At 26.7% G+C, this 24,506-nt stretch overlaps 2 protein-coding genes across 5 annotated transcripts; both read right to left on the reverse strand.

The window, feature by feature from the left end:
- Positions 1-4,132: 4,132 nt before the first annotated feature.
- On the reverse strand, positions 4,133-6,758 carry LOC122520923. Its single transcript, XM_043641245.1, has 4 exons — positions 5,974-6,758; positions 4,620-4,738; positions 4,409-4,499; positions 4,133-4,309 (listed from the first exon to the last, which is right to left on the reverse strand). The coding sequence occupies exons 2-4, from the start codon at positions 4,730-4,732 to the stop codon at positions 4,133-4,135; spliced, it is 381 nt and encodes a 126-aa protein (XP_043497180.1). The 5' UTR covers positions 4,733-4,738; positions 5,974-6,758.
- Positions 6,759-8,278: 1,520 nt separating this feature from the next.
- Positions 8,279-17,660, reverse strand: LOC122521404. 4 transcript variants are annotated; one of them, XM_043642114.1, is made up of 7 exons: positions 17,368-17,660; positions 12,499-12,709; positions 11,322-11,561; positions 10,131-10,217; positions 9,471-9,602; positions 8,590-8,741; positions 8,279-8,490 (listed from the first exon to the last, which is right to left on the reverse strand). In XM_043642114.1, the coding sequence occupies exons 2-7, from the start codon at positions 12,706-12,708 to the stop codon at positions 8,364-8,366; spliced, it is 948 nt and encodes a 315-aa protein (XP_043498049.1). In that variant the 5' UTR covers position 12,709; positions 17,368-17,660; the 3' UTR covers positions 8,279-8,363. The 4 variants fall into 4 exon arrangements, with proteins under 4 accessions (XP_043498049.1, XP_043498048.1, XP_043498047.1 ...); XM_043642113.1 differs by having other exon boundaries at positions 11,310-11,561; XM_043642112.1 differs by having other exon boundaries at positions 12,460-12,709.
- Positions 17,661-24,506: the final 6,846 nt, after the last annotated feature.

Genomic DNA, 24,506 nt, shown 5'->3' on the forward strand with positions numbered 1-24,506 from the left:
TATTTCTATTTACGCTTTTCTTCCTTTATTCCTTGTCACTACGGATATAATGATCACGGGGACGAGGAAACGATTCATAAAACTAACTCATACTACAATTTCGAATGTATATGCGTATACATAACATAACATACATGCATACATGCATACATGCATACATATTAGACGATCGTTATAAATGTTCTTTTCTCTTTTCAAATCTGTACATTACGAAGAAGACTAACGAAAGAAAAGAAGAAAAACAAAAAAAATAAAAAGAACAAAAAAATATATATATATATAAATAAATAAATAAATATAAATAAATTAATAAATAAATAAAGATAAAAAGAGGAGAAGACGAGAAAGCAAAAAAGGGGAATAGTTGACAAAGAAAAAAAGATGCAAAAATTTAAATTAAAAAGAGATGTTTGCTACGACGGATTGTTTGTCGAAAGAAAAACCGTCATCTTAAGGGTCCCGTCATCGAAGGACACCGTCATTGATTCTTTACTACATATACAGTAATTTAATGTATATGTTACCGTTCAAATGTATAATTCGGTTAATACACGAATACACGTATATAATTAAAATATCAAAATTCCATTCTCTAAATTCTATAAAAACGTTTTAATGATTTATACACATATATATGTTTGTATTTTTCATTGATATTATTTTATATTTTATATCTATACACATACACATACATAGATAATTGAAATATTAAAATTCTACTTTTCCAACGAAATTATTTCGAAAATTCATTTCACGGGAAAAGAAATTTATTAAAATAATAGGAATAATATTAAACGATTAAAGTTTTTATTAAAAATATGCAAACGGTATGACCTATATAGGAATAATTTCTTATTGTCGAAAATAAAGTGACCTATGAAAGAGGAGACATTAAATATTTACGAAATTACTTATTTATGTCAGTAACGTTTGAACAATGATCGAGGTAACATATTTGGGATATTAGGTAAACAATTTTACTAAGTTTTCGTATTAATCTTATAAAAGTATATAAGAGTTCATACATTATATCTTAATTAAATATATTATACATATGCATAATTAGTTCATTAATAATATGATTTAAGCGTATGTGTGTGCGAATAAATCGAATATTCGAAATATTTTTTTGAATTTTACCATAATATCGTATCTCGTTCCATATAATATAATAATAATTATTATTATTATATATGTATGTTATATATAATTATATATTAGATTAATATATTTAATTCTGTCTTCTTTCATATTTTAATAGGTCGGTATAGTCAGTTCATGAATTAACAAATTTTACGTTTTAACGGTAACATATATATATACAAACATATATATATATATATATACACACATACATACATAGCTATTTTTCTCTTGGTTACTAACGTTCGTTTTATAACCAAGATAATTTTCAGAGTATCTATATTAACATAACAAAAAAATACTAATTGTAAGTAAGAAAGCTAAGGTGACCTTGAGCTCTTCGAGTCTACCCGTGCGTGTGTTCAAAAAAAATCAATCTTTTTCTCTAATTTTTCATATTGTTTCTTTTTTTTATTTTTGCTAATTAATACCACCCTTCCTTCTTCTTCTTCTTCTTCCTTTTAACCTAATCTTCGGAGAAACTAAATAAATGATCGAAAAAGTGTCTCCTTTTCAAAGATTAAACACGATCTAGTTATTTCTAATATATTCGGACGATCTCGACGTTGTTTTTTAATTTCTTTTTTTTTTCTTTTAATGTAAAAATTGTCAAATGTCGAGTGATATAATATATTTAAAATAAAACACAACAAATGCTTTTTTTAACGGGCTGCTCGTTGATGTACAAAAGAAGATTAAAAAAAAAAAAACAAGGAAAAAGCAAGTAAAATAAATAAAGTACGAAGATCGTTGATAATTTGAACATCGTTTGAATGTACAAGCATGATTATAAATTAAAAATCGTTTTTGTATACGCGTTTCCATTGTACGTACGCATACGTACATATGTGTATGTGTATGTAAGTATGAATAATATAGTATAATTATAGGTAAATATTCATTTTTGCGAAAGATAATTTAAAAACGCAAATATGTATATATATATATATTTTTTTTTTTATTCCTTTTCCATAATACTTGCCAATCCTTCTTCGTATCTTCCATACGTATAACAAAACAAATATTTCATCGTTTCTTTTTTACATCGACGAATGAATTAATTCAATTTTTAATCAATAATTGAAAAATATATTATATATATATACCTTCTAGGTGTGTGTGTGTTTTTCTTTTCAACGATATTATTTGAAATAAATGCGTTTGATTAAATAAACAAAATAAATAAATAAAAAGAAAAAAAAAAAACAAGAAATCTAATCGAGAGAATAAAAGAAAGTATACGACGAAAAATATTTATTTATTATTTTATTATTAATATTATTACCTTAGGCTGTCTTAGTTTCATATTTTCATTTAATTGATAAATAAATTCATACATACGTACATGCACATACATAGACATACCAATTACATATTCGTTTTAATTCAACGATAATAATTCGTATATTATAATTATAAATATAATATAATATAATATATATAAATATATATATGTATATACGTGAATACGTAAATACATGCATACGTCTCGTCTAACGATTATTAACAAAAAAAAACAACAAAAAACAAATTAAAACGCGTGATACTCTGCCATATTTCGAAAGGCTCAAGAAGACCTTTTAGGTTCATGGTAATTTTTCTAATCTTTTCCTAGCCAATAAAACGATATGACGAACAAATAAAATAAAAAATAAAGTAAAATATAATAAAATAAATAAATAAATAAATAAATAAATAAAAATACAAAATCTATATGTCGAATAAAACAAGAAGAAGAAGAAAGAAAGAAAAGAAAGAATAAAATTTTTTCGGGATCGTGACAAGTACCCGAGTGAGTTCGAAAAGTGCAGGGGAAGATGGGTAGATGAGGGCGGGGGGTGTACATGGGAATTTGGCGGAGGAAAACAAATTCTTTTTCAAATTCCTTTTCTTTCTAATCGGTGTAATCGAGAAAAAAAAGAAACACAAACGGGGGAACAAAAAGCAAGCGTTATTTCTCGATTTAAAACGATGATTAATAATAGTTCCTCGGACGACCTGTCATTACGATCCTCATCTAGCAATACGCGAAAAATATGTTAATGATGTTTATTTTTAAGATATTAGATTGTGAAGAGGGTAAACAGAAAAATGAAAAAAAAATAGAAAAAAAAAAACAAAAAGGAATATCTCTCAATGTTTCTAATAATTATGTACATAAGACGACATAAATACATTTTTCGAAAAACGCTAATTAAATTAATTAAATTAAAAAAAAAAGATAAATTGTTCGACGGATATAGGCTCATGTTCGAAGATGAAAATGAAAAAGAACATTAAAAACAATAAAGAAGTAAAGAAAAGAAAAGAAAAATAAATTAAAAATAAAATGTTTATGTGTTTTGACGCATGGTTAAATCATTTCTAACTATTATTATTACTATTATTATTATTATTATTATTATTATTATTATTATGATTATTATTATTATTATTAGTATTTAACTTTCGAAGATATTATGTCGAATCGAGAGTAATCGACATTAAAAGTCTCTCTCTCTTTCGTTCTCTCTCTTGTTTTCTCTCTCTTTTTTTTTTTTCTCTCTCTTTTTCTCTCTCTTTTTCCTCTCTCTTTTTTCTCTCTCTCTCTCTCTTCTTATGCGAGTACGAGTAGAATACTTTTCCTAATATTTTTCCCATCGTTATATTCCTGTTATAAAAATTACGATAAATATTTTGCGCAAATTTTTGCGATCTAATAATTGTAAAATGGTAAAATGTTTGACAATGATAAAAAAAGAAAGAAACGAATAAAATCGTAAAAAGAAAAAAAAAATGAAAAAGAAAAGAAAAGAAAAGAAAAGCAAAATAAATTCTAACGAAATATAATAATATCAGCACGTATACTGTTAAAAAAAAAAAAAAGGAAAAAAACGATGCACAGTAAAATTGAATCTAATATAAAAAAAAAAAAAAAACGTGTTTATATACGAATCAATGTCCCATAATTTTAAATCCCGCAAAATAACAATTTTAAATTACTAACGAATTACAATCTGACGTAATTTTTGTCGTAAGATTTCGGTGGTTGTCTATTGTAAATAATATCGTCGTCCTTTTTTTTATTAACGTCTCTCCCGTCCAATGCGATTGGTTGATCCTCGTCCCGTAAAAACAACGTTGTCGTGGGCGTTGTAACGGTTGCATTATTGTCTTGCAATGATTGCTACAATTGTAAATTTATGTTAATAAGTATTTTAATTATTTATCTCTCTCTCTTTCTCTTTATCTTAATTTTTTTTTTTTTATTATTAAGATGACTTACTTGCATAACGTTTATGAGAAAGAGAAAGGCAAGTAAAGTTAAAGCGCTCAAAGCAGCATTATTACCACCACCTTTGTGTCCTTTATAACCACTGAAATGTAAACAACGATGAAGAAGAAGAAGAAGAAGAAGAGGAAGAAGAAGTTCTTTTAATCTTAATTAATGATAAACATCGTTAAAAGATTCTTTGAAAGATTTTTCCAATAATAACCCTTTAGAGCTGTGATGGTAAGAATCACCACCCCATCCGCTGTGATAACGATCGACAGGCGTGTAAGGAATTTTTCCGGAGGAACCAAAATTCATCAACGATTTAAACGTCATCTTAATCTGGAACAACAACAACAACAATAATAATAATAAAAATAATACGAAATAAATTATACGTTATTGTAGAACTTATTTCATTGCGATAGTATTTTCAAACTATATTCGTTTTAATTTGAGCATAAGTTAAAAGAATATTTCAACACGTTATTCGATTTATTTGAGTATTCTTTTACCATAGAATATACACATATATTACGTATTCAAAACGTGTGCACGTTTTACATAAGAAAACAAAGACGTATAAATTTACGGAACGTTCATTCACGTAAAAGGTTTTAAAAGATACGAAAAACAGACACATAGTTCTTTGACCTCTTACGTACTTGGAATGCGGTCGATACGGAACTGCTATCGTTTTTACTAATTTTTTTTTAACTTGACAAACAGGTTGACGAATATATTTAAACAAACATTTGTATAGGTTTTTTCTCTCTCTCTCTCTATTTTTTTTTATTTGGTTTATATGTTTTTTTCCAATTTAAATAACCCGACAGATTAATTTCATTTATGTACATATTTTCCTCATTGAAAATTTTCCATAAGATATTATACGATATTATTTTACACGGGAGATAAGATAATTACTATTTTTCAAAGAATTTGAAATAACAAGTTTTATCTTGATTTCTTGAATTTTTAATTAGTTTCACATTACAAAATATAATAATACTATAATATTATTTTAATTTTATTGTAAGTCTTATTTAATGTATTTATTATTACTTTTTTAATTAAGTTATTAATTAAGTTATGTTAAGTATAACATTTAATTGCATGGAAAATTAGTAATCGATTTAAACAAGACAAAAGATTATTCAAAGACCAAATTATATTATATTTCTTTAAACATATATTTATTAATTAATAATATTTAATAAATTTAATATTTTATATATTGACGTAATAATAACACATTTAAATATATAATATAAGTACGTTGAATTTTATAAATTTATATTTTTCTCTTAATTTGTTTTTATGAAATATTATATACACGGTGTACTGTAGAATATTTATATCGATAATTTTAATTGCTTACTAGTAATTTGAATCTTAAACAATATATTTCTTTAAATATATATTACGAAACTTTATTTCTCAGTATAAAAATGAAAATGTTCGCATAATTACGCGAAAGTTTTGTGAAACATGCTGAATGTCGTAAAAACGCTATTTGTCCGTGGAATATCTGTGAATAAGGTTTAAGAAGATAGACGATGACGGGTGCTGCTTACCTTTGCTAAATTTCAAAGGTATTCTGACGCAAATGTAGAAAATATTCACAGACGGTTGACGTGAAACGAAAGAACTTTCTTAAACGAGATTCATAGTATGACTGGTTTCTGTCATCTGAAAATTCATTGCTCGACTTTTTATTTTTTTATTTTTTTCCTCTCTCTTTCCCTCTTTTCTTGTCACGGTTTATGCGTTCCTTTGAGGCTGCGTTCTTCCTCGATGATTTCCCAGGCGTAAATTTGTTCCGGATGTTGCTCTACAAAAGTATATTCCACAACGGAATTTTTTTTTTTCCTTGTGTGTCCTTAATTTCGTTTATTTTTATCTCTTTTGTCCGTCATTTCTCGCACGCATTCAATCGTAAAATTGTTAATGAAATTATTTTCAACAATTTCGATCATCTAGCAAGCTGATAATTATTTTGATAAATTTTAAGTTTGACGTAGTAACAAATTTTGGTTGGTCTTTTTAAAATCATTTTTATTAGTTTGTTTTTTTTTCGTCGAAGCTCAAAATTTTTCAACCCTCCCCAACGTTTCGTACGTTCAAATTATTATTTGATTTTTATTCGCGCGTATCGTTTGTTAAATCGTTTATTTGAAATTTATTTTCATAATAATGGAATAGATTTTTTTGGATCGTTTAATCTCGAGATAAGTTTAAACACTTAGGCCATTTATTTAATATTTTCGTTATATTCCACATATACAATACATATATTAAATTTAAGCGAGCTGGATGAATTAGGGTAATCCTAAAAGAATAAACTTCACCCGTAAAATAATATACTATGTATATATATATATATATATATATAAATTATAACGCCTATATACAATAATTAATTCAGATCGATTATTAAAACAGGTTTTATTTCGTAATGTTTTTTTAAATATCTATCGCGTGAAATAAAAATAAAAAGTGAAAAGATTTTTATTTTATATTTTAACTTAAACAATGATCTATAATAATATATATTATATTTTTTATTTTTGTAGATGTTCGTAGTATAATAGGTACATAAGTATGATAATATATCTAATAATCGAAGTCAATCACGATAATCTCGATAATCGTCCTAATGATTAAAACAAGATTTCGTTTTATTTTTCATCGAAGTCGATATAGATTTGTTTTTGTTTTTTTTTTTCAATTAAATGAAAATTATTATAAAATATTAAAATATATTAAATAAAGTGTATTTCGCATCGAACGATATTTTTTCCACGCGATCGTAATCTCTTTTCATTATATTCTCATAAATTTACACGTATACACATTTTTAATCATGAATTTTTTTTAAACATTTACGACAATTACGAAAAATGCGAGGATAATATTTTCGAGATACGATCGGATTTTATAATCATCGAACGAATTATTTTAATTTCGATGAAAAAAATAAATAAAAAACCCTCCTGGGACAATTTACGTATTATCGCGATTAACGGCGAACTGTGATGTATTATATTTTTTTTGTTTTTTCATTTTTTTTATTTTCAAAAATCGTCCGAAGCATTCGAGAATTATTTATTTATTTAGTTTTTTCGAAACGATCGATTGTTGTTCTATGCTAACTTTCTTTAAATAAATATAAATAATAAGTATAACTATTGAGAGATAAACAACGCATATCGTTGAACTCGAACGATCAATATTACGCGAACAAATTCGTGTGTTCGTTCGAACCCCGACGAATTTTTATTCAGTCTAATTCTAACGAAAAAAAAAAAAAAAAAAAAAAAAAGAGAAAAAAATACTAAACGTTCGACGATTTTTTCTCTCTTCGAAAGTTCTTTGTTCTTTTTTTTTTCTTTTTTATTTTTTTATTTTATTACGATCACGACGATCGACGACGAAGAAAAGAGAGACACCTCCGCGAAAGATAAAATCGTCGAGAGGATCTTCGCGTATCGAGTGATTTCATCTGATGATGATATTACGAATCTTCGTTTAGATTTACACGATTTTAACGACAATTAAAACTTTCGCTAGATACCCGATCGAAAAGATCATTTTCATCATTCTCTAGTTTCTTCTCTCTTTCTCTCTCTCTCTCTTTATAATTATTATAAAAACAATTAAATGAACGTAAGTACGTTTCGTGCTAAATGGAGAAGAAATATTGTTCCTTCTGCTTCTTCTTTGATTAAATTCGAAAAGAAAAAGTATAATTTTATTTTTTCGTTCAATCTTATTCTTTCTTTTTTTTTTTTTTTTAATGCACTTTTTATAACTTTCTTTTTTTTGCGGAGTTTTTTTAACGATGATATTTCGCGTGCGACTTTTTTTTTTTATTATAAATTTTCTTTTTCTCTTTCAACGAAATAAATTTTCGAACGGTATCTGCGAAAGTTTAAATTACGTTTTTTACGCGAAATTTGTTTGCTCATGCGACGTTACAATCCATGAAAAGAGTTCTGCAATCTTCCCCCATACGACCACGTCGTCCAGCATCGTAAAGTGCCTCGAATCCTACGCCACTTTGCCTTTGCAACATGTAACTTGTTGCGTACCTAGATACAAAAAAAGCAACAGTTTTTTTCTTTAATATCAGTTTGGAAAAAATTACGTTAGAATAAGATCATTTATTCTTGATTATTAAACAAACGTACGATCCTAATTGACAGAAAATTGTTGATGTGCCTTGTGCATCGGCGGCACATTCGGCACTGGCTTCGCAAAGGGCCCTTTCGGCACAACCTTGTTGACCTTCGTCCTCGGCTCTACCAATATTACTGAAAGTTTTTACCGATCTCACGTATCCCTAAAAAATAATCAAAAAGAACAATTATTTATTAGTTACAAAAATGTTTTTTTTTAAGGACGAGAAACGTCACAAACGTGACGAGAAACAAAAAATAAAGCTTATTTCTTTGAAAAATTTATTTAACGATTATTAATAATTCGTATTAATAATATATAAATTGATTTTTAATAATTATTTATATAATAAAAAACAAAAAAAATATTTATGCGCCTGTAGATAGGCAAGACTTTATACGTCGTTGTTAATTGTGCTTGCAAGTGCCATCTATCGGAAAGAATAGGTTGTATAAAGTAAAATTAAAAAAAAATTTCTTATTAATAGATGGCGTTAGTAAGTATAACGAAAGATAATGTATGAAGTATTGCCTATACGCAGGCGCGATAAAGATAATTTTTGTTTAAATAATTACAAAATATCATTCCTCGTTCAAATGCGTATTAAAAATCCTAACAAACTGGTAATATTGTTTGAAACAATTTAATTTCGATCAAACTCGTTGTCGATATTTCATTTAGAAAAAAAAAAAAAGTATTTTGTTAAGATTCAATACCTGTCAACTCATCATTTTTCTTATTATAGTAATTTTAATTAACTTCGATGAGTTTCATATATTCGATTATTCCTGATCACGAGTCATTACAATTGCATAGATATAAAAATACGATCTATGAAGTAGGATGTTTATAATGTTATTATATTAAATAATAAAAGTCAAATGAAACGTACCTTCAGCATACTGATTGATGCCATTGCTGCTTCAGAAACGCTGTCGTGTCTACCAAGAGAACGTGCTGATAAAGAACGATGCGAGAAGGATGTTTTCAATGCGTCCAACAGGTTGATGACGATGCTGATGAACTGTATGATAAGAAAGCATAAAATTGTAGCATACTTTTTCAACATTTATTCTTGCTCGTCGTTGCACGAAATAAAGAATAGAATAGAATAGAATAGAGTAAAATAGAATAAAATAGAAAAGAAAAGTAAAGTAAACAAAGAAAGAAAGAATAAGAATAAAAAAGCATGCTAGTTTAGAAAGTAGAAATAGTTGGTACTTGATTTCCGTCTCGTCACGAACATTAAGTGATCTCTCATTTGTATTAATATATTTCTGTATTATTTTCTAAGAATTTATGTTAACAATTAGGATGTTTTTTTAATAACGAAACGAAAATCAAATTGACACACGAATGAACCAAGAAATAATTAGTAGATACGAATATCGATATATAAAAAAATAAAAGAAAAGAAAATATGTTAATAACAAAGCTTAACAATAATAGATCGATAATAATTATAATACTTCGCGTGAAGAAATTCCTAAATTTGGTTAAACTCGTAAACGAAATTTATTGTTCTTTTTTTTTTGTTCATAATCGTACTAACCTCTGAAGCATTTTTAGCCATGACAGCAACCTGATTTGGGTCTCTGCCCTGTCCTAGAAACGCGCCCAACACCGCAGTCAAAATCTCCTAAACAACCGACACCAGCCGTGTGCGCTAAGTCGAAATTTTGAATTTTATTTACAAGAAAGGGGATATGCCAATAGCATCTCTCACGAATCGCGTTACGCATCGTTGTTTAATTTATCATATTATTATTCATTAAATATCTTTGTTATTTCATAATGAAAATCGTATACAGGGTTTTAAAAAAATATATATTCAATTAAATAAAAAAAAAACAACACACATTACTATAACATTATTAACTGTATAAATATTGAATAGATTTTATCTTTTTCTTTTTTTTAATTGTACACCCTGTATAAGTCGAACTTTCTCCGTGACAATGAATATATAATTAAAATATTGTCAAAGATTTTTTTTCGTAACGTTAGAAACTCATAAGTATTTCGTGATTACAATTAAATCGTTCAGTAAACGTGAAGATCGTTAACGAAATTTTGTCGGCCGTAAAAGAATAAAAAAGAATAAGAGACAATGACGACTTACTGTCGTGAATTTGTTTAAATTATAACAATGGAAGTTGCTCGTTAAACCGAGCAGTCAATACGTGTCTCATTAGAAACCACAAACGTCTCTTACGTTTATATTCACTAATTTAAACAAGAAAGTTTAAACGCGAAAAGTGTTTCAAGAATGATCGTTGTTCGACTTTCTAAAAAAAAAAAAATGATATTCAACGATTTATACAAAAAAAATAATAATCAAGACATAAATAACGATGAACAATGCGTAACGTAATAAATAAGCAAGGAATTTTTGCATGATATGCCAATTAGGTGCATACATTTTGTTCGCGTGAGTGCACGATGAACAGAAAATGGGGTGCTACTACTTTAGTTTTGCAATTATCGGTAAATGGGTATAGTTTAAAATGTAACGAAATTATATAACAAGGATAGCAAGATTACTACTATTGTTAACAAGCTCATTTTGTCGTCTTTGTACAAAATTAATAAATTTATATATATATATATATATTTATATATAGTTTGAAAAAAAAGAATAAATAAGAAGAAGAAAAATTATGATTTGTTTCTATACTTAATGTACAATATTGAAAAAAAACGTTGATATGATGTGGACGACGTTAATGACCTTATCGAATACCTGCATGGGGCTGCTTTGATTATCGACTTTGTCGATACCGTCAACGGATTGTTGTGGACCACCTAAAAGTGCCGTAAGTACTCGGAGACCAACCGAGAGAAGATTTGCCCATGGACTAGCTGGTACACCGTCATCTATGTCATTTTTACTCGGTCCAGTTATACCACCAGTCTGACCCAGAAGCATTTGCATGAACATTCCTAACATGTTAGACCACGAGAAACCGCTGCTACTTCCTTCCTGAATTAACAAACACAAATTTCGTACAAATTTGATTTAATTTACTTTTCCCAACGATCATCTAGTTTCAATCCATTTGCATCAAAATGTTATTATCTTATTTTTTCTGTTCGATTTTTAATTTTGTACTTTTTGATATTGACATAAGTTAAGATATTATTCATTTTTATTATCATTTTGACGATAAGAATAGTATATATTAAAAAATTATCTTATTATATGATACGATAAATATGTAATCATTTAATATATTTAATTTACGTTAAAATGAAATGAGATAATCGAATGCATACGCGTTCGAATAAAAGTTAGAAATAATTCGTTGATTTGTTTTAGATCAATTTTGAAATGATCTATCGTTGTTTTACATCAAGTATTAAACAATTTTGAATTATGTTTTAAGAGATTTTAATATTCTCTTGTGTACATTCAGGTCATGGTAGGAATGAACTTTCGAACTAGGATTTTAACGACTACAACAAAAAATGTAGAAAAATTCAAATTAGAAAATTCAATTAAAAATTCTCGACGAAAGTAATTGTCAGGTTGTTCGGAATTTATCGGAATGTCGTTAAAAGTAAAGACATTTTTTTTTATAATGAAAAAGAATACTTATTCGTTGTTAAAAAGTAATAATACAAAATACGATAAATATTTTACGAATAAATAATTTTTGATCAATAATTCTATATCTCGGTTATTTTAAAAGCATTCGTATTTTTTTTTTTTTGTTAAATAAATACGAATCGAATAAATTAAACATATACGAATTTTCAATATAAATTAAATAAATACGAACCACGCATAAGGATTTCTAACTTTTGATCTATAACGTATGCACTCAATTGCATTAATGATGCAAATGGGGAAAAAATGCATTAGTAATTGCGACGCTAACAGTGTTCCAAGGAAAGCTTCGACTTGTTTTTCGACTAACTTGAATCTGATTGGTACTGATGTCCTCGAGATCGTCAATTGCAACTTTCTTCATGGCGTTAGGTTTCTCAGCAAATTTCCTTTCATCTCTGACTTGTTGCTGATACTGTTGAGGATATTGCTGAGTGTATTGGGGATGTTGTGGCAATGCTGCAGCTTGTCCAATGACAAGCCCCACCAAGCATAACGCTACACGTTGATTGAAAGTCATCCTGCAACACACACACACACATATATCACAATAGTAATTAATCAACGTTGTTGGTTCGTTAATTAATTATCGAATGTATTTCGTTACCACGAATTATGGATTATTATTCTAATACAGATCGAATCTGTTCCATTTGATAAAATCATAATCACGTGATATGAATTTTTTACATGTATAGTGTGTCACAACAATTGTACACCTTTTATGAAATTTATTAATATTGTTTATATTAATTAGAATATTATGAAGTTTATTGAATACATTTGTATGAAGTATATGAAGTATAAAATAATTAAATTGTTCGACAAATGTTTAAACTTTTAACGAGGAAATTATTAATATTTCATATAAAATAAAGTAAAACGTACGCGTGTCGGATTTAAAAGTTATATAATATACAACTATTTGTGTGACGCGCGATATCGTAGAAATGTATTAAATTATTTAAAATAACGATTGACCAGATACAAATAACGTTCCTTAGAAAATATTCATTAACCCAAAAATAACGATATTATAAAATTTTGATTTCCTATGAACGCATATATGAGTTTGTCAATGTGAATACAAATAATGCAATATCGATTCAAGTATTGTTCATTTATTTATTAACAATTTCTTACTTATATCATTTCAATTATCATTAATTGTTAAATGTATTCGATATAATTAATCAACGGAACTTTTAAACGAATGATAAAGTATTCCTTTCCAATTAAACACTTCGATGAAAAATATTCAACGCTCGAAAGGTTAATTCATTATTAAAAATAATAGAAATAGAACGAGAAAAAAGAAATTAGAAATTCAAAAATCAAGTAGAAGGAATAATCGGAAGGAAAGTTTTTTTCACGAAATGATCTAATTCACACTAAGTCAGACATAATCTATCGTACTTTCTCTATCATTAATTGAATATCACGATGAATTTTCCTTTCCGCGTGTTAATTCGCACGATTCGATTTTATTCTTACAATTAGTTAAATAAAAGGGTAGGATGAATGTAATTCCATTCTCAATTCGTTCCATTTGATTATTTTCCATTGTCAAGGACGAAATCGAAGAAGAAGAAGAAGAAGAAAGGAATGGGATAATCATTTCGATCTTTCATTTGGTTTTGTTCGTTTGTTCTCTCGTGACTTGAATGAATCAAAGTACAAAATTTCTTATTTTTTATAATTATGAATAGGACAATATAAGAAATAACAAATCATTTTATTACACATGTTGGATGCAAAACTTTTCAGCCCTTTTTTACTAAAACATAGCACAATTCTTTTTTATATAAATATTATTTTCATTTGTTCAATGTATGTTTAAACAATTCTTGAAGTAATAATTGAAAAAATTATGACTAAAAATTTGTAACCCTCTCTATGATAGATTCTGAACTTTTAAGCCCTTCACATGTTAGATTTAGAACTTTTCAGACCTTCTTTATGAAATATATTATGTTATTTATGAAATAGAATGCTAAGGGCTGCATCAAAATATTTTTATTCTATTTATAATTACTGATTATATATTACTTGCGTTATAATGTTGATTTTTTAATAAAATAATAACGTTAGAAATTTAACACGTTCTGTAATACAAATATGCACCCTTTTTTTATTATTATATTCCCTATAAAATGAATATAACATACTTTAGAAAAATAGAAAAAGAAAATTAATTAAACATATTTTACAATAACGAAAATAAGAAATAAAAGAATAAAAAAAAATGTTCCTTCGCGAAGAATCGATCCAGCGAAGTCAGGTACACGAGACCACGAAACTACTCATCGCATTACCAAAGCAAAAGATACGAGTAAAGATAAAAATTTGTACAAAATTTCTACCCCTGTTTTTTCGCAAACGGTTGAATATCTCGTCTTTTTAAATAAGTGAGGAACGTTTGAAAAAAATCTGAGACCAACAAACTTCCGTCTATCTTTTATTAGACGAAAAAAAATAAATATTATAGTATTATACTTATTTATGAAAGAAATGTATTGTCTCTACAATACACAGAAGAATTGTATGAAATAAATATGAAATAAATTTTAAATAAAACGTATTTAAACTTTCGTTAGTATGTGTGTGTGTATGTGTGTGTTAGGAACAGTTGTATAGATGCATGGAAAGTGTGTCACGGCGGTTAAGGTCGGTTCGATAAACGAGCAACATGATTGCTCGTTAGCCCACTTCTCGATATCGATGTTGGTTTGTTGAACTCGGTGTGTACCGTTAGTTTGAAAAGGCGGTCGTGACCTACTCTCCTCTTCCTCGTCGTTCAGAAAAACATAAGAAGAAAAATGTCGACGAGGAAGACATGTTTTAAGAAAAATAATCAAAAGGGAAAAGAAAGAGAAACGTCTAATTATTAATCGTAAAAGTTTCAATTATTTTTTTGGCACACAAACAAATATTCAATTCTTATTTAAAATAATACAATCGAAAGTGAAATATCTATTGAATTTAAATTATTAAATAAAATAATACATATATATATATATATGTGTGTGTGTGTGTGTGTGTGTGTGTGTGTGTAATAAAATATGCATAGGAGTGGCCCATAAATTAATACATATTACCAGTTATTTATCTCCTTATTCATTATTATATTATTTTATTGATTTAGAGTAGTATCTGTTTTAGAATTTTCAGTTATTTCCAATTGAAAGTTATTAAAGTATTCTTACAAGGTAAGATTTTTAAGAATACAAATATTTATATGGTTTTGTATATTAAGTTAATTTATAATAATAATAATAATAATAATAATAATAATAATGGTAATGCATTTTTTGCATAATCTGACTTTATAATTAATTCTGTGTATATAAATATCGGAGTATTGTCAATTGTTATAAACGTTGAATAAATAATGAATTATTAAAGAACCTTTTTATACATTTATATAAATTTATTAGTAGAAATAAATAATGAATTATTATCTTCTCTTCATCTATTGATAAAGTATACTCAATTATAATGATTCCCTTTGTCAAATGAATTTAATATTGCGTGACGATTGTCACGGTTTACATTTGTTGGGATTGTTATGTTAGATCGTCATCGAAGCAAATATAGTTCAATTATTATGCACCGATGAACGTAATAAAAGATTAAACAAACGTAATTATATACGAATTCATTAGATGAAATTTAATTGATATTGAATTACGAATGAATTATATTTAAAATAATCTAATAATAATAATAATAATAATAATAATAATAATAATAATAATAATAATAATAATAATTACAATGATATCTTACACTTCATTTTGTAAAAGAGAAAATTTGATTACGATGTGTTAGCTTTCGTTGATTTGTTTAAAAAAAAAAAAAAGAAAAAACAAGAGAGAAAAAAAAAAGAAAGAAAAACAAGAAGATGATGAAGAAAACGAGTCTCGTTGTCGGCAAATTGTCATCCATCTTTTTGAAAAACGGTACATACTCGTTCTAATGGAAAAATCGCAAACACGTTTCTAACTGTAACCTTAACGCTTGAAAGGAATTTTCTGTCTGTACTCTCGTCCTTTTAACCGTGTCAAATTCTTCGTCTAACTGTTAGACCACTTATCACGCGATTTCTTTATATGTATTATAGTTTCCTATGTTCTTTTGGATAGATTTTTATTTTTTTTTTGTTATTTATTTGACCAAACGAAAAGTAGATTAAATTTCAATAATATATATCAAATAATCCGAAATAATTTATACAAGAGCTAGTAATTTTCGGTACAATTAAAAAGAATAAGTAAATTACATTTTAATATTATTATTATTATTATTATTATTATTATTATTATTATTATTATTATTATATATATTATTTTTGAATTTATCAAAAAACTTAATAATTTTTGTTTAAATAAAAAATTACGCTGCAATAGGTAAGAATAAGTAAATTATAATTTAATATTAATATCTGTTGTTTTTCCTTTCTTTTTCGTAATTATAATAAGTTAGTTTTCGATTGGTTAAAAAAATTATTTATTCGATAAAGAAAATCCCTTCCACCCTTATTTATCGAACTCGAAGTTATATGTTTCTTGATTTTATCGTTTTAACTGTAAAACATTTTGATTGAGCTAATGAATTAAGTGATTAAGTATGAAATGTTCGATTTAAGAATCGAAAGTAAGTGGAATAATTGAACGTTTAATGTTAGATTAGTAAAAGAATTAAGATATTTAAATATTACAAAAAAGTATCGATAAATTTTGATTAATAATAATGTTTAGAAAAAGTATAATTTAAATTAAGAGAAAAATTATCATTATAGTTAGAAAAGAATATAAAGTAAAATTTAATATAAAAATATAAATTATTTTTCTTCTTCGTAATATAATAAATCGTTAATGCATTTTAGAGAGAGAGAGAGAGAGAGATTAGTAAAAGAAATTAATTATTAAATATTATAAAATGTATAAATAAATAAATAAAAATAATATCTCGACGTGTTTAATATCGTTAAGAATAATTAAAGAAATTGTTCTTAAAAACCGAAGGATTAATTAAATATTTTCGAATGATCGTTTCGATGATTACGATGATTGAATTTTGTTGTTTATTTTCTTTTTTCTTTTTGTTTAAACCAAAGGAGTTCGTCGCGGTGTGTGAGAGCAGAAAAGAATTGATAAATTTTTTTTTTCCTACTCACTTCAATATTTCCAGGTAGCCTTTCCTTGACACTGACTTTCAGTTCTGAAGATGAAATTCCTTGCGGGGTCTTCTATATAGCTTGCGGATGCACGTGGGGGAAAACCGTTTGGCCAATGATCACTCGGCTTTGATTCTATTTTCAATGGAACTGGCCTATCCACGATCATCATCCTAAGCTCCACATAAAATATATTTTTCAAATCATTTTTCGACTATACATTTAACCACGTTGTTTTGCTTTCTATTTTGTTCGTTTATCCATAACACATTTGTATTTTTTTAACTAACCATATTTTTATTCACGTTTTTAACTTCGTTGCTTATCAATGAGTAGTAAAAGTAATAAAAATATATAATTGTATTATAATAATTATGACATATGCGTGTGTGTGTGTGTGTATGTGTTAACGTGTGTAAATATTCAACGCAGAATATTTCAAAGTTCGAGAAGATGTAATATCAGAATTTGATGTGTACCGTTTGAAATCTATCACTAATTGTAAGTTGTTTCATTTGAGAATTAAATTGATGAAGAAGATCGAAATTATCGTGGTGATAGGGAGAAGCGGGGAAGGGGGGTAAGTAATGCCACATAACTGGTCTAACGTTTTGCAATTCAGTTAAACATTTTTATCATTGTTATTTCCGCCGATCGCACGAAACTGGATGCATATGCATATACATGTGTGGATGCGTGAGCTCATTCTAGAAGGTAACAAGTTGCGAACGTGTTATTAATATTAAATAGTTGTACTTTTCGACTTGGAAAGTATGACGCGAGAAAATCGTGTTAAATCAATTTAAATGAATAATAATTTTATTTTGTCTAGAACGGTTAAATTGATTTTAGATGCAATTATTCAAATTTTCGGATGAAACAAAGTTTTTGGAGAGAGAAACGATTCGCGCGATATATTTTAATTTAATTAAATATTAAATATTAATTATTCTTTTGTGTTTTTTTTGTTATTTCTACACACACATGTAATATATTTTTTTTTATTTAATATTATTTCAATATAAGTTCAATACGATTTATATTTTATAGACAAAGGTAATAGAATAAAATAAATAATATTATGCACGTGAGAGAGAGAAGAAACTTTATAAAAAAAGAAGAAAGATTATTTATTTATTTTCTATATATATATAATTGTTAGGTAAATCAAGTAGGTGTAATTTTGCTGGGGATAAAAAGAAAATACATAATATCTATAATAATAAATAATAAAATAAAAATAAATATATAAAAGATTCTCTCTCTTATTGAAGAAAATATTCTTAGCTTTTGTAGTATAGATAAGAAACAACATTTCACCCTTTGACTATTTATACACATACCGCACTATACTTGATTAGTTTGATCCCGTTCGTTGAGCTACGAAGAAAATGTTCTATGTAAAATGTTATACTCAATAAAATGTATTATCATTTTTACATAATCACATTATTCGAATACTAAACATGTTAAAAGAAAAAAAAAGTATTCGGAATTTTAATCAACCTCGGGATGTAAAATATTCTTTTTTTTCCATGTCTTTTACCTACAACACATTTTTGTAATTACTTTTTACAGACAATTGAGTTTGTAATATTTATTTTATAGGTCAAAATGTAACTTTGACATCCGTATCTTTAATAAATTAGAAGAGAAACCGCAAATAACTTTGAAAACGCGAGTAAGAGGTTAGTAATGATTTAAAATCTGTTGACCTGGACACGGATATTACAACTATGGAATGCGATAACAACTACATTTTAAACGGACAATGAAAATAAAATCATAAATAAACCATAGAAGATGATATTGCTATAATATATATTTTCAAATAAATGATCCGATCATTACATGCATAATATATTATATCTTATGTTATTTTACCGACTGACATGAGTGAGTTTTATACGATTCATTTTATTTTATTAGCATTTTCTATAAAATATATTGTATATAACATATACTATGTATAGTATAAATATATATAAATAAAAATTATTTTACGCGTATAAAAATAAGATAGAAATGATTCTTTTTTTCTGCATAATCTGTAATAATGTCATTGTAATTAATTAATTAAAGCTAAAGATTATTGAAAAAAAAATAATAATAATAACTCAATTGAAAGATTTCTTTTCTCTTTCTGAAATCTATACGTTCTACTAACCTTACGTATCTCATTTTATATAAATCCATTTTTTTGTGGAACCATCTAGAAAGTCGTTCAAACGAATTGATGACGCACGCGAGGATACCTCTCCTCATACGTAGTAAAGTTTACCAAGAAGATTCAACTATCAACATCAACAACAACAGCAGCAACACCATCGTACTTTCTCAGATCGATCTTCTCGTGTCGTCGTCTCTCACGATCGATGATCCACTTATGCATCGATCCGATTTGTTACATTTTTTTTTTCTTTTTTCGTTAAACAAATAATTATCCTAATTAATTATCATAGGAAAAATTGTGACCGAAAATTTAGCAAAGCAATTTAGCAAATTTTAGCAAAAGATAAATTACTAACCAGGATATGTGTGTTTTCTTGAAATTCATTTGATCGGAATCTTTCACGGTCTAATGCGTTACGGTTTTATTTATTTTTTATTACGTAGTCCTGAGAAGAATCTTTTACGTTTACGAAAAAAAAAAAAGAAGAAAAAAGAAACCTTCGAAGAAACCGTTCTAATTCGATCAGGAAATTCATCACTTTTATTATGTATAATTTGTAAAGATAAAGAAAGATAAAGAAAGATAAAAAAGAAAAATAAGAAGACCATATATATATAATTCATCGATCATCCTTTTAGGAAATGATTTTCCCTTGCATTCCAATTTTGTCTTGATAACAAGCTTGGAAATACCTTCTGATCGAACCGCTGTACGACCTGTTACTCGACACACTTCTCTCCTCTCTCTCTCTCTCTCTCTCTCTCTCTCTCTCTCTCTCTCTCTCTTTCTCCTTTTTATTTCTTTTTTTTTCCTTTTCTTTCTTTCTTCACGATCGAGAACTTTAAATTTGTTTCTTACAAAAGGTTTTACATCTCTTAATAAAAATCTGGAACATCTGTTGTGTGTCCATTCAAAGTAACGTTAAAATTTTGTTCATAGATATTACCTCTTAACAAATCTTTCCGAGTAATCCGTTAGTTTAACACAGATTTAACCCGTTTGCATGTCATCGATCCCAGAACAAAGTTTGTACGTGTTATTTTGTATTATTTATTTTTCTCCAAGATCTTTTTTTTTCTCTTTAGCATTTATTATTATTTATTCAACTTTCATCATCATCATCATCATCATCACAGTTTTCTTTTTTGTTTCATTTCTCCTTTCGATTACTTCTGACACACGAGTTTAAAAGAATAAGAAGAAAATGAAGAAGAAATTTTGCTCTGTTATAATGTAATTCATCATAACTGTTTCAATAGCGGGATGCTGTTGCATTGGTACTTCTTATTAGGAGAATCTCGCTAATCGTTTCTCTTAGCATGGTAAAACCAAGCATGCGGCACTAGAAGGAGAAACAACACGTGCAAATTCTCGAGCAAAACCACTTCGGGAAGTTAGGTGAACGTATCATCGCGTGTTACAGTTCGATTGAAACTTAACGGGATTTAATATCGCGACCTTGGAGGATGCGAGGGAAACCAGTCTTTAAAACGATCTACCTATAAACCGATCCGAAATAAGAACGTTCGTTCTTATCTCGTTTGCGATTTAAACGAATATATATACCAGTAATTTTACTTATTTATAGATATTAAAAAAATAATCATTTATAATTATAATTCTTATAATTCTTTAATCAGTCTTATAATTCTTTTAGACGTAAGATGAAAATTATTCGAAAGAATGTAACTAATGATTGAACTGTTATTTGACACACACAAAAAAAAAAAGAAACAAGAATACAAGATGAATGAATAATATGAAATAAGTTCAAGCAATAATTTGTATAATTTACGAGTGATATTTTAATCTGACACGATGCATTCATTAATTTATAATGTTAGTATTTGAATAGAACGTTCGTTTGATGAATGAATCGTAATACGATTGAGAATAAAAGTTATATGTGTTTCTTTACGATTCTTACTGGAGCGTTCTTATTTGAAGTATGATTAATCGTTGGGATTTTACAATTTTCTGTCAAAGTGATCATTTTTTTAGATCTAACGTTACGAAGAAACGAATATTTTCGGGAATCTGTTTTTTTTTCTTTTTCAATAAAAATGAATTAACAAATTTTATGTAAATAAGAAAATGGAATCAATTTAATTTCTTTCTCTTATATTTTCAACAACATGATCCCTTCAATTCGAACGACGAAAATTCTTTTTCATTCGAAAATTATTATTCCTTTGCATTGACACGAATTTTGATTTTATTGACAAAACTGAAGAACCAATGATGACTTCCTTGATATATCATAGCGTTTTTTTCTTTGACCTTTTTTTATTTCTACATCGATAAAATAAAATGTATTTGATGGTTTCCTTACCTCGAGATTATACTTACCGTAATATTATTTTTTTATACTTTCTCTGTGTAGATATATGTATAGGTATCATCCTATGTTCGATCATTTTGTATAATGTAATAATATGTTAGATTATAATTAATACGTATTTAGATTGTCATAATATAATTACTTAATGAATAATATTTCTATATACACAGGATTGAACTATATTAGAAATTTTTTAAATATTGTAAAAATTCCAATTACTAGCTATTAAAAAATATTTCTTTTACATTTTTCATTCGTTTAATTAAAATTAATAATAGCAATCGTGTTATATACGATTCATCCTGTATGTAATTCCGATCCAATATCATTATTTTATTTATTATTATATATGTTACGGTTAATATACAGAATTCCATTACTACATACTGATCGTAACATATCATAAAAAAAAATAATACTTAATTAAACAAAACAAAATAATTTATCGAAAAGGTAAACCATTTTCCTTTTGTAAAAATGATATTTCATTATATTTTAAAATGAATCGTGTTATGCATTCAACATATCAAGAAATAATTTGTTAATTTGTTCATCTTGCGTTTCATTTATCATAACGTTACAATCATTTAAAAAATAACAAATTTATTCATATAAATCATCAGTTCATACTGATAATGTTAGTAGTAGAATAAAAATTATTGTTTAACAAAGTTAAATACAAATATTTGTTCAACCGACGTGAACAAATAATGTAACGTAATGTAATTTGTAAATACATATAAACAAATATGTTTTATAATATGTTATATAATATTATAATTTGTAAATACGAAAAAACAATAATGTAACGTAATTTCATGAATAATGATGTTTCCGTTGTATTTATTTAAATGCATAACACGTTTCAAATGTCGGGCTAAAATTTGTAGACAAGCTTCAAAATATTACAGTAATTTTTTATTTAACGTAATTATGTAACAGAACGTAGAGTGAATGAAGGGGGATGAATTATCAGCGTACTTTCGTTCGCTAAATCGAGGTAAATCCTTATTATTTAACCCCTTTTTTAATTGTTCAACACGCGCGGGTGGAAATCTCCTTTCTATTTACATAAATGTTCAAAAAACAATCCGTCTAAGTCATCGAGAGAGAACATAAGATATATATATATATATTTATTTTTTTATTTATTGTTCTCCCTCTTTCTCTTTCTTTCTTTCTTTATTTCTTTCACCTTTTCACTTTTTTTTATCTCGCGCGAGTTAATTATTACATATCGACTTAGATTAACGCGTAGTCATTTTATATTAACGTTCTTTATTTATTTATTTATTTATTTATTTTTGTTGTTGTTCTTCTTCTTTTTCTTCCTCTTCTTCTTTTTCTTCTTCTACTTCTTCTTCTTCTTCTTCTTCTTTTTGTTCTTATTCTCTTTCTGTTGAGAAACTTCGTTATACGTTGATTTCAATTATTAGTTCGTTTGAAAGTTGAAATATTATTTTTTCTTTTTGCTAAATTTTAATTATTTACACGTTACACGCACTGTATACATACCACATATACATATGTATATATTCATGTACACATCGATTACAATTACATAGGATGGTGGATCGCGTTAACGGATTTCGCGATTAAAAATCATTTCCTTTCTTTCTTTTTTTTTTTTGTTTAATTTTTTGACGCGAGTATTTCTTCTTCTTTTTTTTTTTTTTTTTTTTTTTATTTCATACGCGACGACCGTACTTATTATATTTTTATTTTATTTTTCTTTTTTTAAATTATTTTCATTTTTTAACTTTTTTACCATCGACATTCCTCGAAATTGAGGAACGGGTATGCTTTTTGTTTCTCCTTTTTTTTTTCTTTTTTCTTCCTCTTTTCTGTTAATATATTTTGGATTTGATTGGTTTTTTCTTTTTTCTTGGCGCGCGTTTCGATTGCAAGTATTTATTTTTCGTGTAAACGTTTTCTATAAAATTCGAATAAGCATTGGCCGTATGCTTATTAACGGAAGAGAGAGAAAACGTTTATATTTTATTTACAAATCCAAAAAATATTAATGCAACTTATAATTCGATTACCGTTTTAAATATTATGTCGAAATATATGTCTTTTTTATTTTTTGTTTTCAATAGGTCCTTGGAATAAAAATGACGATTTCGGAATATTGTATTTTTTGTTCGTTAATATACTTATTAATTATTATAATTTATTACGAAATCCGTTAACGAGATCTTAAAAGTTCGTTCTCTCATTAGTAACGAATCCGTTTAGCACGCAATACGTATTTACATATTATACCGACACTTTTGTAATATCGGAAGAACTATACTTTAGAATATTTCACTTACTATAACTTATATAAGTATTTTTCTTTTTTATCTTTATGGATATTTTTAATCATTCGTTCTCTTTTCTTATTTTATTTTACTTTACTTTACTTTACTTTACTTTACTTTACTTTATTTTACTTTACTTTATTTTACTTTATGTTAGATGTATTGCTAATCGTGTAATATCACACACGCGCGCACACATACGCACACACACATATACACAAACCCGTTCGTATTTTTATTTTCATTTATATTTATATACGTATAATATATATATGTATTTATGTATGTCTGTATGTATATATATACATATATGTATGTGTAT

Source organism: Polistes fuscatus, unplaced genomic scaffold, assembly GCF_010416935.1.
Source record: "Polistes fuscatus isolate 324 unplaced genomic scaffold, CU_Pfus_HIC Scaffold4, whole genome shotgun sequence".
Taxonomy (NCBI): domain Eukaryota; kingdom Metazoa; phylum Arthropoda; class Insecta; order Hymenoptera; family Vespidae; genus Polistes; species Polistes fuscatus.

Excerpts from the sequence above, each read along its gene's own strand:
- LOC122520923 (XM_043641245.1), bottom strand. The coding sequence starts at position 4,732 with ATGACGTTTAAATCGTTGATGAATTTTGGTTCCTCCGGAAAAATTCCT. Across the intron at positions 4,500-4,619 it reads TACCATCACAGCTCTAAAGG|TGGTTATAAAGGACACAAAG; the intron begins GTTATTATTGGA and ends TTTACATTTCAG. Across the intron at positions 4,310-4,408 it reads TTCTCATAAACGTTATGCAA|CAATCATTGCAAGACAATAA; the intron begins GTAAGTCATCTT and ends TTACAATTGTAG.
- LOC122521404 (XM_043642112.1), bottom strand. The coding sequence starts at position 12,708 with ATGACTTTCAATCAACGTGTAGCGTTATGCTTGGTGGGGCTTGTCATT. Across the intron at positions 10,218-11,321 it reads ATCAAAGCAGCCCCATGCAG|GAGATTTTGACTGCGGTGTT; the intron begins GTATTCGATAAG and ends TCGGTTGTTTAG. Across the intron at positions 8,742-9,470 it reads CATCAATCAGTATGCTGAAG|GGATACGTGAGATCGGTAAA; the intron begins GTACGTTTCATT and ends ATTATTTTTTAG.